This window comes from Halichoerus grypus, chromosome 3 (assembly GCF_964656455.1).
Source record: "Halichoerus grypus chromosome 3, mHalGry1.hap1.1, whole genome shotgun sequence".
Classification (NCBI taxonomy): Eukaryota; Metazoa; Chordata; class Mammalia; order Carnivora; family Phocidae; genus Halichoerus; species Halichoerus grypus.
In genome coordinates, this window is record NC_135714.1 from 131,088,771 (window position 1) to 131,107,359 (window position 18,589).

The following is an 18,589-nucleotide window of genomic DNA, read 5'->3' on the forward strand; positions in this document are numbered from 1 at the left end:
TGACTCTGGAAAGGTACCATAAGGAATCATTTCTTGTCTTATCTTTCCAAGGAGGCTGCCGACTCTAAAGGCAAGAAGCTGGCCAGTGAGGGAGGACTCACTTCCACTGGCAGATGAACAGCACAAAGTAGCAGACCTTGTATCTCATAAGAACAGGGGGCAGGTCTTGGAGCTGGCCTGGGATTCAGAGTTAGGGTGAGGACTCACCAAGAGCAACAAAGTAGCGCTCCAGCCTCTTACTCAACTGTGTCAAGCCAGCACTAAGTGGGTGAGAAGGCCAAGGGAGGCTATGTCCAGCTGGGGGTGATAACCAAGTTTAGATGTATCTTTTCTGATTTTACATGACTCTGCCCACTCTCATTGATTGATTGATTTTATTTGGCAGAAGAAAAGAAGTAATGGGGAGTAGTGCATTAACTAGTCCATTCATTCATCCCCAAAAAATAAATGCTTATTGAACCCCTACATGAGCCAGGTTCTAGGAATACAAAAGTAAATCATTAGGCATTTCTAAAAGAATTCAGAAATCTCGTAGTGGCAATACTACCAGTGCTGCTCCTATAGTAATGCATGTATTGACTGTTACTATATACCAGGCACTATGGTAGGTTCTCTCCATAGACTAAACCATTTAATTATCACAATTACACTGTGAAGTGGGTTATTGTTCCCATTACATGGATGAGGAAGTTGAGGCCCAGTGAGGTTAATTTACTTACTCAGAGTCATAAGTGGCAGAGCCAGGATTCAAACCCACCCTGTCACTAGGGCCCATCGTCTACACTGCACCACACAGCTTCGGATTATAGCACTTGAGACTGCTGTGTGTTGAGCACAGTGCAAAGACCCTTGGATACTATACCGTTTAACCATCAGGACAGCCTCATGAGATAATACTTCACAAATGAGCTTACAGAGGCAAGGAGCAACCTGCAGATAGAGCAAGTACAGATGTGTCTCCAGAGTCTGTGCCTCAATTACGGTAACATGGTGGTTTGATTCTAATGTTGGGGTATGTGACCAGCGTGGCATGGAGCCACATACGCTGCTTAGGAAAATACTCTCCCTGATTCCATGTATGGGGGAGGCAGCCTTCGGCCTGCGATGTCAAGTTCCTCTATCCTCATATTACCTTTGTCCCCCAAGGTGCCCAGACTCCTACTTTAGTATCCCGGTTAAAGCACTGAGCTCTAGAACTCGTTGTAAATGCGGGCACGTTGAGGGGAGAAAGTCCCACCTGAACTCCGTAGCACCAAGGTCACGTTAGCGCAGTAGGGCGGGAAGGCAGGAGAGCCGCAGTCCCAGGAAATGGGAAAGGGCCACCGTTGGGGCACCCACGCTGCAAGGGGCGGTCCCCACAGCTCACAGCTTTTACTGCTGTCCCCGCAGGCTTGACTCCCTTCTCTCCCCCCGGCTTTCCCATCGCCAGCACTTGAATCAGTTACTTTACAGAATGGCCCTGTTCCCCGGTGAGAAATAAGGTTAGAAAAGGAAACCTACCGAGAAGGGAAAAAAGAGAGCTTCATAATGCAAGCAGAGCTGCGGACACCTGGGGGGGGAAGGCCGCCTGCTGTTCTTCGGCGGGGGCGGGGCTCGGCGCCCTGGGGGAGGAGCCTGTTGCCGTGGAAACCACCGCCGGCGGCGCCTAGCCCGGCGGTGAATGCTCTCGCGGCCCCGCGGGGCCTGGGAAGCCCGGGCCGGCTGAGATTGGCCCTTGCCTGTGGCTATTACCTTAGACTAGAGTCCTGGCCGTGACATTAACTGGTCGAAAGATGTGAACATTTCTCTGCACTGTCTGCTGGTTTGCAAATAATCCATTTTATGGGGGCAGAGAGGAAGCAATGTGGGGACAGGGGAAGCAGTACCTAGCAAGGCATGAGTAGCGGCGCGCCCACGTCGGCCACCGGCGGGCTCCCCCGCCGGGTCCTCAGGGTTCGGTCCGCCCGGCTCAGCCAGCGGGGGACATCTGCGGTCTAGAGTCCCCGACTCTAGCTCAATCCCAACCTGCTAGTCCGAGCCCCTACACTGATTAATTAAACATGGTAAACCACCCAAGCACGCAGGAACTTGGCACCGCCTTGAATTTAATTGTCAGAATGAAAAGCGTGATCATGAAACTCCGCTGAAGGGAAAAACACCACTTAATACTGATGTGCTCATCAGTGTGGACATTAATGTAATTAGGAGTCCAGTGAAGACTAGGAGGTTATCTTCCAGGCAAACTCAGGACAGATGGAGTCAACTTTGAATTACACAGGCCAGACAATGGCAGAACAAGAGTGTTTTGTTTGCTTGCTTTTGCTTTTTATTTTTGCTTTGTCAGAGCAAGACAAAGAACAAGGCGGAGGGTGGCGCTGGGAAGTTTGATATATCGATGGACGGCAGAGCCTTGTGTTTTGCTTCAGGCTCCTCTGTAAAGGACATCTTCAGGCTGAGAAGGGGCTTGGGAAGATCAATGGGAAGGAACTCAGACTGGGTAGACCAGCAGCACGGCTGTGGTTGTGGCATCCAGCTGTGAATCAGACTCACAAGGCACAGTTTTAATCTAATTTTATGGTTAGGAAACCTTGGCATAAAATACAGACCAGGAGATACGGCACCTTTATCCTATTGGAGACCCAGCAGCATTCTTTGCCCCCTTATCCACTTAGGGTATGTACCAGGGATGAGAGCCAAGGTATGTGGGGGTCATACTCCCTTTCCCCCACCAATCTTTTATGTCATCCGAGTTATGTAGCCACCTCACAGTCCTACTGGTGCACCCCACAAATGAAGCACACATAACATTCCCCATTTATCTTTACTCTTCTCAAGGGAACACTGCTGTGGGAAAACCAGGTTATTCTCAGGCAGGCCGCATCAGCCCAGGCCTCACGTTAACCTTTCACCCATGGTAGGTATTGTGGGTTGAATTATGTCCCTCAGAAAGATAGGCTGAAGTCCCAAACACTGGACCTGTGAATGTGACCTTACTGGGAAATAGGGTCTTTGCAGAGGCAATCAAGTTACAATGAAGTCGTACTTCATGTGAGTGGGTCCTAATCCAATAAGACATGGTCCTTTAAGAAGAAAAAAGAGAGACACTGGGAGGGAAGCACCATGCGAAGACACAGAGACACACAGGGAGAAGGCAGACATGTAACAATGGCGGTAGAGACTGGAGTGGTGCCCCTACAAGCCAAGGAATGCCTGGGACTACCAGAAGCTGGAAGAGACAAGGAAGGATCTTCCCCTAGAGTCTTTGGAGGGAGCTTGACCCTGCCAAACTCCAGTTCACATTTACTACACAACTGCTACTCCACCTTGGCCTGGTCATGTAACCTTTCTTTCTTTTCATTTATTTTTTCTTTCTTTTTTTTTGAGTGGGGGGGGTGCTGTGTGTGGTGTGGAAGGGGTAGAGAGAGAGAGAATTTTTTTTTTTTTAAAGATTTTATTTATTTATTTGACACAGAGAGAGAGAGAGATCACAAGCAGGGGGAAGGGCAAAGGGAGAGGGAGAAGCAGGCTCTCGGCCGAGCAGGGAGCCTGATGTGGGGCTCGATCCCAGGACCCCAGGATCATGACCTGAGCCGAAGGCAGACGCTTAACCGACTGAGCCACCCAGGTGCCCTGGGAGAGAGAGAATCTTAAGCAGGCTCCACACCCACCATGGAGCCCCATCTCACAACCCTGAGATCATGACCTGAGCCAAAATTGAGAGTAGGTTGCTTAACCGATGGAGCCAACCAGGTGCCCCATGTAACCTTTCTGAATCTCAGTTTCCACTATAATAATAATAATGCCTCCTCTGTTTCTAGAATAGCAGATCAAAGAGAAAATGTATTATGAAGGTGCTTTCTAAATTATAAACCACCAATCAGGGATGCCTGGGTGGCTCAGTCAGTTGAGCACCCAACTCTTAATTTCAGCTCAGATCATGATCTCGGGGTCCTGGGATCAGGCCCCGCGTCAGGCTCCGTGCCTAGCAGGGAGTCTGCTTGTGGATTCCCTCTTCCTCTTCCTCTCCCTCTGCCCCGTCCCCTGCTCACACTCTCTGTCTCTCTCTAAAATAAATAAATCTTTTAAAAAAATAAAAATAAATTATAAACCACCAATCAAATATGAAGAATTGCCTCTCACTAATGCTCCAACTATTTTCCAATTCTGAGATGAACATTTACCTTTATATTATATTATGTTACTCATTTGTTTCTAGAAGGACTTTTGTCATTCTATATCTACTTATTGGGCACCTACTATGTGATGTGCACTGCACTGGGGGCTGGGGAGTTAGAGGTAAAATATGAAGCCATCAATAATTTTCAGCAAAGAATGCTATGGAGCACATAGGACTGACACCCAATCTAGACTGGAGGCAGGAGTGTTTGGAATTGGAGAAGGAGTCAGGGAATTTTTCTTGAAGTGAACGGTGTCCTTGCTGAGTTCTGAAGAATTCAATGGCGTTAAACAGGGGAAGGAGTCAGGAAAGGATAAGAACATTCCCAGCAGAACAAATGGAGTGTGAGCCTAGAGTTTAGTGTTTCTTAAAGGGATAGCTGTTGGTAATTTGAGGACGCAAATGTACTTGTATGAGACTCTCCCATGTACTGGAAGATGTTTGGCATCCCTGCCCCCCAGTTACTAAATGTTGGGAGTACCGGCCCACTCCTCAAGCACACAATCAATATGACAGCCAAAAATGCCCCTTCACATTTCCAAATGCATACCCCACCACTTCATGGAGGGGACAGGGGACGTATCATTTCCTGGTTGAGAGCCACTGCTAAAAAATGCATGGTGGCATGTCTTGGAACTGGAGTATGACTGGGGAGGACAGAGGTGGAGAAAAATGAAGAAGGCAGAGGCCAGATCATAAATTACCTTGTATGCCATCCTAAGGAGTTTACTTTCTAGAAAAAATTCCCTTGATCAGGGGTGGATAGCCTGTATATAAAGGGCTTTGGGTTGAGCCTGGCCCATAAGACATGGTCAGTACATTTTGGATCTCTGTCTCCCAGGATCTTGTCAATCCCAATTTAGTTAACACATGTTCTGTTTTTTCCATATTCACTCTCTGTATACTTCCTGAGTGTACATCACAGTCAAGGTGACTGATGACAGTTAACTCGCTAATGTCTGTTCAACTGGAGGGAAACAGTGGGGAGGGGCAAGACAGCTCCAAGAAGTCAGTGAAGTGTGCGGCAGCCTCCATCCCAAGGATCTGGGGCACTTCTCTGCTCTCGCAGCCTTACAGTCTAGCTGTGTGAGGCCTCAATTAAGCAAGCTCCAACTCAGAAAGAACCTGAGCCGTGGGATCCCAACAGCCACTACCACCAGCATCCACCTTTGCCAGGGCGTGCCAAGGAGAAAACGCTGTGGCCTGCTAGCACATCCCGTGGTAACCCAAGGCCCAGGTTATAAATAGTTGTATTCCTCTGCCAAGACGGGCACCAAAAACGAGGCTGCGTTTTCCTTTTTTTTTTTTTTAAAGATTTTATTTATTTATTTGACAGAGAGAGAGATAGCTAGAGCAGAACACAAGCAGGGGGAGTGGGAGAGGGAGAAGCAGACTCCCCGCCGAGCAGGGAGCCCGATGTGGGACTCGATCCCAGGACCCTGGGATCATGACCTGAGCCGAAGGCAGACGCTTAACGACTGAGCCACCCAGGCGCCCCAGGCTGCGTTTTCCTATAATAAACAATGTTATGTTTGTTAGGTTGCAGACTGAGCCCTCCAAACCCATTTACCCATACAGCAGTGAAGCCATAGTGATGAAGATATTTGGAACCCACTGTCCTATATAATGCTTTTTCCAAGCAAAAGATATTCCCAATTCCAGGTGAAAGATCAGAAACACATATGACCCGCATTTATTCTACCTTCACCGAAGGCTCTAGCCACACTGAGCTACTGCTCTCAATTCCTGTGAGCCATCTCTTGCCTCCAAGCATTTGCCGGTCCTGTGCTCTATGCCTGAAATGTGCCCCACACCTCCCTGCTGAGCGTGTCCCTGCTCTGGGCTCCCAGAACCTCCACTTCTTCCCGTCAAAGCACTTACCACTCCATGTAGCAATTGCCTACTTACTAACCAGTCTTCCTCACCAGATTTCAACCTTCCTGAGGGCTGAGATCCTCAATGCCTGCTCAGTGCCTGGCACTCACTGGACATTCAACAAGTATTCATTGGAATGAATGATCGAAGGAGTACGTGAACCTTCTGTGAATACAAGCCCAGCAACAAGACCAAGGATTTCTCCCACTTTCCCACCATCTTCTGAGAACAGAGATTCGCTCCAGTTGTGTGCCCCAGAGTGTGGGGTAAGTGGAGGAAGAGAAGGAGAGAGGCCAGGAGGATGTTCTGGGGGGAGAGGTCAGCATTCAGTGAATTTGGCTTCAGAAAGGACCAGCAACAGCACAAGTGGGATGAAGAGGGACCCCCATCATACAGGTCAGGCTACTTTGTGATGGACTGTCTTAGGAAGAGGACATGGTAAAATGGAGTGGGGGTAGCCTGCTTGTAGTTTGAGGAGTCAGTGCTAATTGAACTGTAAACTTTTACAACAGTACATATGTCCACCCAACACCTGTATGGGAATGTTTATAGCAGCATTATTCATAATAGCCAAGAAGTGGAAACAACCCAAGTGACCATAAGCTGATAGATGGATAAACAAAACATGCTATATCCATACAATGGAATATTTTTCAACCATAAAAAGGAACGAAATACTGATACATGCTACAATATGGATGAACATTGAAAACATTATGCTAAGTGAAAAAGGCCAGACACCTAAGACCACATATTATATGATTCCATTCATGTCCAGAATCTATAGAGGGGACTACAGAGACAGAGTTGATTAGTGGTTGCTTAAGACTGTGGGGGTGGGAAGGTAGGGGTGATAGCTAAAGGGCACAGAGTTCCTTTTTGAGATGTTGAAAATGTTCTAAAACTGGCTGTGGTGATGGTTGCCTGCATCTGTGAATATACTAAAAGCCATTGATTTGTACAGCTTAAATGGGTGAATTGTATGGCATGTGAATTACATCTCAGTGAAATTGTTAAAAAAAACAAAACTTTTTTTTAAGATTTATTTATTTGAGAGAAAGAGAGAATGCGTGTGCGCACACACACGAGTGGGGGGAGGGGCAGAGGGAAAGAATCTCAAGCAGACTCCCCACTGAGCGGGGAGCCCGATATCGGGCTCCAACCCACACTCTGAGATCATGACCTGAACCAAAATCAAGAGTCAGACTCTTAACTGACTGAGCCACCCAGGTGCCCCACAAAACAAAACTTCTAAAACAGGATGTTAACCTGGGCTTTTGAGAACTGGGTACCACCTGAAATAGCAAAATTGGCGTGTCCTGGGTCTGTTGATTTCACTGGATTCTTTATGACCCACTCCCCCAAAGGTAATCATAACTACTCTGCAGAGCTGAGTGCCCCATCATAGGGCTCAATGCAATGCCTGACTGCATGGAAAGAATGTGATGAATATTAATGTAATCAAATATGAGAATTAACAATTTTATTATTATTATTTTTTAAAGATTTTATTTATTTGAGACAGCACAAACAGGGGGAGGGGCAGAGGGAGAGGGAGAAGCAGACTCCCTGCTGAGCAGGGAGCCCTACACAAGGCTCTATCCGGGACCCTGGGATCATGACCTGAGCCCAACCAGATGCTTAACCGACTGAGCCACCCAGGTGCCCCAACAATTTTATTATTAAATAAAATGTTTAGTGTCCACTTTTAAACTAGTAACTAACCAACGTATAGAATACATATGGTTCCCTGCCTCCGTTGCTGTAGAAAGGGGAACGATTGTTAAGTTCCATTCTGATATGTAAGCTTTGTAAATTCTAAAGTATTATTTGTAATATGAGGATCTAATTGTTTTTATATGGCTGCTTTATCATTTTTATGTTATTAAAACCTTTTAAAAATAAGTTCAGTCACCTGCTAGGAAATCAAGTTATGTATGTATGCAAGGTTTGTCAAGTTTCTCAACCCTTAACTGAAAAACTTTCCCATCATCAGAAAAACAACGGGTTCTGTTCACCCCCTGAAGTAAATGAAAGTACTGCATGATTTTTGTCAAATGATTAGAACCACAAAAAGCAGAGGAATGTCATTTGCATTATTCGACTTTGAGGAACTCTATTTTATAGACCCATTTCTGGGTATATACCAAGAGGGGGAAAGATAGTAGATGCTTAGCTGGGCTGTTGGGCATTTCTATAAATTTACATTTGTGTTTCAAGCCACTTAAAGCCTAAAGGAAACAGGTATCTTTTTCCTAACTTAGGGAAGTAAGCGTGTGTTCGCACACACTCACCCAGATCACACCTCTGAATTTGAACTGAGGTATCATATACTTCGTTTTCCTTCTAGAAGCCCTTCTCGCCGCATGCCCCTTTTGCTTATCAGCACAGCCTCTTTGATTTGTAGCTCGGCGCCTGGCCTTGCTGCGTGGCGCCGGCAGACGTGCGCCGGTGCCTCTCCCGGGGTTAATCGTGCAGCCACATTCTCGGTGATGGACCTCGGCGGCCCAGCAGGAGAGCGTGGAAACAGCTGACTGCTGACTCAGAGCGGAAAGCAAGCCACCCGCGAATCTCATTGCAGCTCGCTGCTGCATCCCTATCCCACAATCCCTTGCTTGGTTTGCTGCAGTCTTTTCAACAGACGCTGAGTGAGAAAAAGATGTCCTGTAAGATAAAGATTGATTGGTTTGGATACCGAAAGGGGTCTCCCACTTGTTAATGACCCAGAAACATTCCTGCCGACTTTCCTGAGCCTTCTCTCTTTTCCTCCATTTTTCTTCTCCTCTGTTCTGTGCATGAACTGGCACATCACTACATAGAGCAGAAGATATGCTGGGCTTCTGATGATGGCTGCACTGCATGGTAGGGAATTTTAACCAGTCTCTTTGCATGGTGCTTCCAAACTTGGGAGGTTAGCAGAATGTGCATTGTTCTTTTGGATTGCCGCGGAGCTGCAGCGACAGGCTTGGGAGGATTTAATTCTTTGCCTCGTTGATTAGTCTGTCTGCAGAAATGGGTAGGTCCTAAATGTTCCGATTGCTGAATATTATGCCAGGTGGATAACTGATTTCTCCTGCTCTCTCTATTCTGGTGGGTTTTCTTCTTCTTCTTCTTCTTTTCTTTTTCTTTTTTTCCGCCCCTCTCTCTCGGTGATGCTGCATGCTCTGTAACTATCAGATAGAGGGAGACCCACTCTTTGCTTAAACAAAGGCACCAAATTAAGAATAGGGAGAAAGTCATGCAAGATTTTCTTCTCAAGTTCCTAATGTGATCTGACTAGATTTTTGTTTTTACTTGTCTTCCATTTTAATGTGTATTCGGTTTATTTTAAATAGAAGATCCCCACCCCCACCCCCAGCATTTCTTCGTTGGGTGGGAAGATGGGGATGAAATATTTAAGTTGCAGGATTCCTTCCTCCATACCCCAGGGTGGAGGAGAATGTGCAATTCGACCCTTCCCCCACCCGGTCCTCCGTCAGAGAACCCTGGGGTTGAGCACCACGGTTCCCAGTTACCATTGGAAACCCATTCATTCATAATGCATGACTCGACCCTCTGAATTCTGAATGCCATTGATGATCAGCAAATATGCAGATGATTTGTTTTTGTTTTTGTTTTTTGACATTTTCCCTTGCTTCTGAAGTAGACTCAAATCTGGGTGGAGTTCAATGGTAGCTTTACACAGAAGAAAAAAAAATCCTTGGGTTGGACCTTAGGTTTGCTTCCTGAAACAGTGGATACGATTTTTCTGACAGCTTTCTCTACTAGTGTGCCCCACCCTGTCATTATTCCTTATTTTGGGAGGCTAGGAAAGCAAGTAGAAAGGCTATTTATTTTAAGCTAAATACTGAATGTTAATAAGTGGATTTCTGAACCAAAAGGTAAAATGATATTTCTGTCTTAAGATAGATTCAATGTCATTGCTTTAAGGAGCAGACCTAGATTCAGAATGAAGCATTTTAAAAATTATTAGTTTGTTTCTTTGGCTTAGATCGAATTACTGCCGTTTTATTCCTGGTGAATAAATTGTTAGAGGTTTTGTTTATTTATTTATTTTTTTAGATTAGAATATGTAAGGAGAGGCATTGTTTGTCCAGATTCTTAAAATGATTTCTTAAGTATTAGGATTCAGTTCTGCTTAGTGTGAACCTATTTTCTGGTGCCTTTCAGTATTTTCGGGCAGATGCTTCGGCAGCAGCGTTCCTACCCCGCTGTAATGTTAAATAATGCACGCCCCTCCCGAGCAAGCACACAACGAGAAGTTTCATGCGTGCTGTGGTATGAGAAAGCAGCTTTTTGTTACAGAGACCTGAGTAGTGGCCTTTCCTAAACCTCTAAGTATTTCTTTCCAGTTTTCTCCTAGAAAGACCCAAGTGATTTGCATTGGAAAGGTTACAATAGGACTGAATGTACAAACGTTCTCTGATAGAATGTGCCTGTCTCAAGAAGTACGGACGCATGATATATGTTCCATAGATTTTAAAAATGGAGGATAAAATCTATACGTATTTTTCACCATACTTAATATTATAATCCTGAGATGACTTTTTTTTTTTTTTTACTTATATGATAAAAGCTTAGTGGATTTTGTTGCTTGTGAAATAAGTAAAAATATTCATTCTTTGTCTTACTAAGAATTGAAAATGTCCTTCATTTGGATATCTGGAGGCATTAATTTCTCCAAACTTACGACTTTCTCTTATCTATCTTTAAGTCGAAGAAATTATAAATATGTAGCAATTTAAAAAATTTTGACCTAGGTTTAATTTTTAAGACTCCCTTGTGCTTCTTTTCCTTATCTCTCGATTAAAACTAAGACTTTAATGAAACATTTGTATGTATTATTGAAGAGAAATACTTTCAAACTTTAAAAAATTTGCTGCCAAATTATTTACCCTCATAGCTTTTTTCTTTAAAAAATGTGACTGAATTACTTCTAATTGTGGCATAATTATAATTTGCACACACCTGTGATTACTTTTTTTTTTAAACGTCTGATGCCATCTGTGCCCTTTATCACTTATGTAAGGGTTTTAGTGTCAGAATAGAATTTGTTCTAAAATGGGGTTGGCTAGTAGAGTTCTCTGGATATTATTATTGCTCAGGTTATCTGAAATTAACAGATCAGGTTTCCTCCTCGAATTTGGAGGTTTAGATGAAACCAGATACTGAGGAAAAAACGAGCCCAGTGTAATTATTCAAACTGCACCGTGGAAGGAAACTTCATTACTGCTATCTGCATGCTATTTTTTCTACCCTCTTTTACTTTACCCTCATCTGCCTTGATGTTCTCAATCACCTCCATTCCTCCATTAAGTGCTTTTTATTCTTCTTGAAAACATATTAAGGTAAACATTTATTCTAATCAACAACAGAATTAAATAATGCACTTCCTATCCACCGGGGGCAAAAAGGGGTTTGCTGTTGTGTGGGCATATGCCTTGTGAGGTTCTGAAGTAGAATAAATTTCTCTTCCCCCTTCTTGCTAACCTCACCCAACTCCCAGAGCTTAGGGCTTTGGCTGTCCTCTGCCTCTTCTGTGGTCCCAGAATATGTAGCCTCCTTGTAGTCCCAAAGGAGAGCAAGGGAGGAGACTTGGCAAGATGATGGATGTGGGGGAGAGGAGACCCCACCATGTTGACTTGTCCCAGGGCACTGTAAGATGAAAGTCAATTAGCCTGACCACTTAACACTCCATCACACAGACCCAGCCTTCTGCAACTTAGAAAACCCAAAGCCGATCTTAAGAACTGACTTAATTCTGTTGTAAAAGGTGAGGACTTCTATGAAGAAGGCAGTGGCAAACAGTTATCTATACTAAGAGGTAGAGGAAATAGGTATAAATCTCCTAAAGACAAGTTGAGGGCTTGGCATAAATCAGCCTCCATATGGTAAAACCCAGCAACCTAGGGAAGCTGTCATACATCCGACCCTGGAAATAAGAGGAACCCTTGGAAAGCTTGGGCACATCCTTGCCTGAAGACAGAAATTAAAGTGGATGGCCTCCTGAATATACACCCACTCACCCCCAAACACACGCGTTCATGCCCATACTGTCAGAAAAGATATTGCATCTGGCCTTCTAATTTACAAAATGGCCCATTTGGGATAGAGGCTTGATTTAACTAGAAATAGGTCACCCTGTTTTAATTTCACTGAAGATTGTCCTCTTTTCTTTCTTCTAGTCAAGTCCTCTGTAACAATGCAAATTCAGTTGCAGGTGAATAATAATATGCTCATAAATTTTCAAAACTAAAAAAACCTTGTGTCTTTAATCATGTTTTCACCTGTGCCTTGAGCTCTAGGTACCACCTGTCCTGGCGGGTAAAAGATAGTACATTGTGTTACAGACAATCCTAATGGTTTGAGATTTTCTTTCTATAAATCTACCAGAAGATTTTTAACTTCTTGGGAAGCTGATTTTAGCATGCCTGCACCACTGTCATTGGTCCAAGAACAGCAAAAATGCAACATTGCTAATAAATAAAGCCAGCTGAGTGGCAATGAAGAGAAGCAGTAACCCAAGAATGCCATAAAACTAAATAGAAATGGAATCTAATGCCTTTATGATGGTATATAATCAATATGCTGCCTCCTACCCACATATCACATGTTAAAATTTTATTTTCTAAAGGAATCTTGACCTGTTTCCCAACTGTGTTTCCTAGCCCAGCCAACAAGTTGTCAGCAACTCTCTCCCCTTCTCAAGAAGAGGGCTTTCAGTTTGTCATTGGTCTTCCACCCTCCATTCCTGCTCTTCCTCACTCTGGTGTCAGCAATAAAACGTTGGGATCATTTTCTGATCTAAATGGTATAATCTGGGTGGGAATTGTGGTCTCAACCCTAGAATTTTGGACACAGGCATTTTCCTTTTGTTTCCTCTCCTCCTCTCAAGTTTTGCTTTTCCAGTTGGTTGTAGTTTTCACCAAGTTCTAGGAGATTTGAGGATGTGAGCCAGGAAAAATACCAGTGATGACGCGAGGCAAGAAATGCTGGGATGGGGTTTTTCTATGCCCCAGGATTCTGTTCCATGCTCATTGCATTGTTGTTACCCTCAAAAGCTGTTGAGTTGGCATACCCCCACTAATGAGGAATTTGTGTGTCAACCTTCTTAGACTTTGTATTTCTGCAAGATGTGTCCTCAGTGGTTCTCAATTCCTTTTCTGCACTTTTGAGTGTGTTAAAGTATATCCCTGAATATTTACCCTCTGGCTGATAGCTTATCTTGCTAGAGATTAGACCATCATGCGGGAAGGCAGGTAATGTCTGATGTCAAATGAAAACATTCACATGACTGGTGACGACCATGCTCTTTATTGTGTAAGTCAACCCATGCCACTCTTTTCTGCTACCGGGACTGAGTCCATTCCCATGTGATACTTGTTCAGTTCCTTCAAAGAAAGAATGAGTGTCTATCATGTACCAGGCGCAGTTCTAGGTGCTGGGACTCCTGCAGTGAGCAGTCAGACAAAAATCCCTGCCTTCGTGAATCTTAACATCCTGGAGAGGTGGGGAGGAGACAACGTGCCAGAGAAACGCATTACGTACTGTATCGCAAAGTGACCGGCGCTCTAGAGAGGCATGGAGCAAGGACGGGAGATGGCAAGTGCTAGGGGATGGCAGGGGGTGAGGGGGCAAGTGTCAGTTTTGAACAGAATGGTCCAGTTGAGAAGTTGCCATTGAGAGGAGGCCTGAACCCCTCTGTAAGCAGTATTGCTGTTGGTTTTCCCCTGACAAGGAAACTCTGCCAGTCTCCCCACATAGTGAGAGCTCTCAGAGCTGGTTAATATCAATAGCACACTAATGTGGGCTATTTCTGTAGTTTAAAAATGGTTCTGCTTGCCTGCCCTTCCCCGTCATTTCCTTTCTATTGGCCTTTTGTCAATACGCGCCGTGCTAGTTCCTACATCCAAAAGGATTCAGTTTCCTTCAGAGATGAAGTCCACCCCTGGCATGTTTGCGGGTGCTCCTCTCTAGAAATTGATTTTGTGGACCTCCAGGAGAAGAGTAGTTCTGTATTCTGATCTCTCTTATTATCACGTGCTTATTTCTGCTGGCCTGGTGAGTAAGAAGGATCTCTGACACTTCCGAAACCAAGATGGGGAAAGGAGGACAGCCAAGAATCTAGATAAGTATTTATTGCTTTTCTCATCAAAACGCCCAGAAACTGGTAGTGTCCAAACACTTTGATGAAAGGTTGTCATACATTTTATGTGTATTCCTTTCGGCATATTCAGACTGATGGAAAGTTTCCCACGGTGCTTATTAGCACATTCTGTGCCTCCATTTTCCTCAGCACATTATCCCTTTAGGAGTAGTCAAATTGTCTTTCTATTGTGGGTATCCAGTTATATTCAGGGAATGATCATTACCCTGGCAAAGTCTCAGTTTGGGGATCTTTGGGGGTTGGAAACCTTTTGTGTTGATTCTGAGAGTCCTGCAAATCCAGATGTCTTCAACAAGTCACTTGTGACAGATCATTGTCATGATTTTAAATCAGTGTTCATGAGTAAACTTAATTTACCATATAAATTAACAATACTAATGAAGACTTACTCTCACTCACTATGATAATTATCATAAAATTAGGATGAAAATTAGAATGAAATGTTTTTATTTCACTGTTGAGAATAAAAATGTCACCTCAGGAAATTTCATTTAGCCAATGTATATCATTTGATTAAAACAAATGTTTTTTTTTTCCTTGCCCAAACCCTAAAATTCTAAGATTAAAAAAAGACTAAAATCAATTTTAGTTTGATAGCAATATGAAACTTTTCAAAAGCTATTCAAATTAAAATTATTTTTAACTGGTTTTAACCGAAAAGTTCAATATGTTTTTGTTTTTGTTTTTAATATGGAACACTTCCTGAATTTGTGCATCATCCCTGTTCAGGGGCCAAGCCAATCTTCTGTATCATTCCAATTTTAGTGCTACCAAAGTGAGCACCCCATAATTTTTATCACACACACACACACACCATACTGGAAAGTGTTAAACTTGTTTAAGGTTAGGTATCAGATAAGGCAGAAGACTTGAAATCTGAGCTTTCTGATTCATTGATTTTACCCGATGACCTTGGGCAAGTCATTTAAACCCTCTGCTTTGGTTTCCTTATCTTAAAGAGAGACAAATCCATTCCTTCCCTATTCTGATGTCATAGGGACGTGGTTAAAGAAAAGCAGATGATGTGCCAACATTCTGAGTTCCTGAGAGATGAGCCACATTTAATCCAATCAATGAATATCATTCTTTATGCTAGTTCTTTAGGGAGACATTCTATGAAAGAGTTAGCAGATAATGCAGGCTAATTAGATATGTCACACAGTGTTTTAACTAATGCAGAGAGTTCTATTTGAATGTGACACTTTTGTGTAACAGGTGCTTTCACAAGGTTCTGTTTATTCATCATGCTCTTTAATGATCTTATCTAGAAACATAGAGTTGGAAAATGGGTGTGTCATATATGTAACTATACTCAAATACATATAAATAGTAGAATTTTCTTAATAAAAGTTGACATGCTTTTAAAAATATTTGGTGATTTGGTGGGGAGAAAGAACAACTATCATTCATGTTTGAAAAGAGTTTCCATTAAAAAGTGTAGAATTGTTGATTCTGTAAATATGTATTTCCCAGCTTTAAACACAAGTCCCAGACCAAGTTAAAATGTTATATATAAACCAAGCTTGCGTCGTACATACATACAGCCTTCTTAAAACACAAGGTGTGTTTTAAGGGAGTGTTTTTTAAGGGAGTTAAGGTGTGTTTTAAGGGAGGTGTGGTGGTTTAAGGAGTGAACAGGCTATGGGTTTGCGTTCTCGCAAACTTCTTAACTGAGCCTCGGTTTTCAAAAATCTGTGGAATGAGAATAATATTACTTCCTGCCTAGGGTCATATTGAAAATTAACTGCTGGGTTTTTCTGTTTGTTTGTTTTTTGTGGTTTTTGGTTGTTTTGTTTAGTTTTGTTTTTTGCAAAAGAGTGTTTCTGTTGGGAATTGAGGAGGCCATAGACACCTTATAAAGTATTTAGAAAATTAGGAAGTGAACTTTAGCTTTACCTTAACCTTGGTTTACTTCTTTGGGATAGAAGCCAGACGTTCCAAGGTGGTAAATGAAGCTGTGTTTTATGTTGTAACTTTTCCCTCCCTTAGAGGCCCTCCACTTTTTTCTCTGTTGCCCTCTTCTAATTCTCTTTTCCTGGCATGATCCTTCACATATTGAAACCTTCTCTGAATTAATTTCACCAGGTCCCTCAGATGCCCACACATGAATACCAACAGACATTTCTTAAAATAATAGGAATCATCTGCCATTTGTCCCTGCTCCACAGCAAATACATCTTAGCCAGGAATCTATACACCTTTAATTCTAAAGAAAACACTTGAGCCACATGCAAAGATTTTAATAGAAAATTCTAATTATTCCATCCTGGCATGTTAATTGTATGTAGGGGTGGGAAAACTTTTCCTCTACACACTTAAATTCTAGCACTGAAGCCCGTTAATTAAACTGACAAAAGACAGATTATCAGGAGAAAAGGGTGTACACATTTAATTGGTAGTTTATTTCTCCAAAATAGTATATATACTGTATTCTATTGATGTTTATTAATTTAATATTTTTAATTTTACATGCCTGGGGGTTTCACAGAAAAGAAGTGAAAACCCAAAGAGGCAGTTCGACCTGGGAGCTTACATTCTATTTTAAAAAAGGATGACAAATTGTGGAGAAGTGGCTAGACAAAGGAAAAGGAGGTTTAGGAGCAGTAAATTGTGGGAAAGTGACCAGGAAATGTATGGTACATAAGGGCTGCTTAGTAAGGTGTGTTGTGCAGACTCCTCTCCCATGCTATCTCTGGTGATGATTAAGATTCTCTTCTCTTTGGTATGGGAGAACGAGGCACCTTTATAAATGAAAATTTCCTTTACATATGGGAAGTCTATGCTCTGCTTTTAGGCAGATGGGAGAGGCAGAGTGCCCACACCCCTCTTCCCCGCCTGCCAACCCCTCCCGCCACCCCCCATCATGTCCGCACCATGTCTGCTGATTCTCAATTGCCTTCAGCTCAATATAATCCTTATGTCAAGATGGCATATTTTGGAGTGAAATTTTGATCCCCTTCAAGTACAATAGTTGGGAAAACATATTTTATCTTAATGACACTATTCTATTTAATATAGACCATATATATTTTTTAAGATTTTATTTATTTATTTGACAGAGAGAGACACAGTGAGAGAGGGAACACAAGCAGGGGGAGTGGGAGAGGGAGAAGCAGGCTTCCCGCTGAGCAGGGAGCCTGATGCGGGGCTCAATCCCAGGACCCTGGGATCATGACCTGAGCGGAAGGCAGACGCTTAACTGACTGAGCCACCCAGGCACCCCTAATATAGACAATATTTTAATAAGACTGTAGGCATATAGTCAAATATAGTCATGAATGAAGGAATGAACAGGCAGAGCTGTATAAGTATTTATCCCCTCAGCTGCCACTGCTTTGAAACCTGGCAAACGTGCCTCTTTAGACAACACACTTCTTCTAATTTGTTTTGTTTGCATGGTGAACATGTGACCGTTATATTGATTTACAAAATCAACAGGCATCTCACTGCATTCCCTTGCCAGCATTGAGGGTTGGTTATGGTCATTTCGAGGTCATCGGCATGGACTTCTACCTGTATTCACAGCACCACGCCTATAGTGAATGAACCAGTGATTGATTTGCACTTACCAGTTATTATGTGTCTTTCCTGTCTGACAGCAGCCGCGTGCAGGGTCAAACACAGCCGGCCTCCCATGTCAGTGGTCTAGGATGGCCAGTGAAGCCACCAACATCCCAAGTCCTGTGGTTCGCCAGATTGACAAGCAGTTTCTGATCTGCAGTATATGCCTGGAACGGTACAAGAATCCCAAGGTTCTCCCCTGTCTGCACACTTTCTGCGAGAGGTAAGCCTCCTTTGTGCCCAGAGAAGAGAGGTTCACAGTGATCTCTTACAACCTACCAAAGGGTTCTTTCCAGAATTCTCCTTTACCTAAGGGAGACAATGAATCTTTTGTGCTTATGATAGACATCGAGAAACATAATCATGAGTTACCAATAATTTACTCTATTTTAAATAATTATAAGTGAGAGAAAGCAATCCAGTAGCTATTGATTCATTTCCATGGGACATGGAGCACTAAATATTTTAAGATTAAAATTTTTAGGGCGCCTGGGTGGCTCAGTTGGTTAAGCGACTGCCTTCGGCTCAGGTCATGATCCCACGGTCCTGGGATCGAGCCCCGCATCGGGCTCCCTGCTCAGCAGGGAGTCTGCTTCTCCCTCTCCCTCTGCCTGCCGCTCTCCTTGCTTGTGCTCTCTCTCTGTCAAATAAATAAATAAAATCTTTAAAAAAAAAAGATTTAAACATTTAAAATTTTCCCTTTGTTCTTCGTCAAACAATTTTTGCCGACCACAGTTCCCTCATAGAGGATCTTTGGTGAGGGCCAATTAAAAATCTATTATTTCCTCCCAAAGAACACATCAGTAAAATACCTGTGTATTGAGGAGTTA

General features: G+C 43.2%; 1 protein-coding gene and 1 non-coding gene across 10 annotated transcripts in view; one reads left to right on the forward strand and one right to left on the reverse strand.

Annotated features, from left to right (window-relative positions):
* TRIM2 (tripartite motif containing 2) overlaps nucleotides 1-18,589 on the forward strand; it is a 172,797-nt gene that overhangs the window by 100,346 nt on the left and 53,862 nt on the right. For 3 of the 9 annotated variants that reach the window (XM_036103600.2, XM_036103594.2, XM_036103597.2), the window contains exon 2: nucleotides 17,798-17,982. In XM_036103600.2, the coding sequence (XP_035959493.1) occupies nucleotides 17,849-17,982 (134 nt within the window). In that variant the 5' untranslated portion in view covers nucleotides 17,798-17,848. Of the gene's footprint in view, nucleotides 1-6,125; nucleotides 6,298-8,626; nucleotides 8,894-8,913; nucleotides 9,048-17,797; nucleotides 17,983-18,589 lie in introns of those variants that run through there. The other 6 variants (XM_036103592.2, XM_036103593.2, XM_036103595.2 and 3 more) reach the window with 6 other exon arrangements.
* On the reverse strand, nucleotides 14,883-14,981 carry LOC118542959 (U6 spliceosomal RNA). Its single transcript, XR_004920855.1, has one exon. It is a non-coding gene; the product is annotated as a U6 spliceosomal RNA (small nuclear RNA).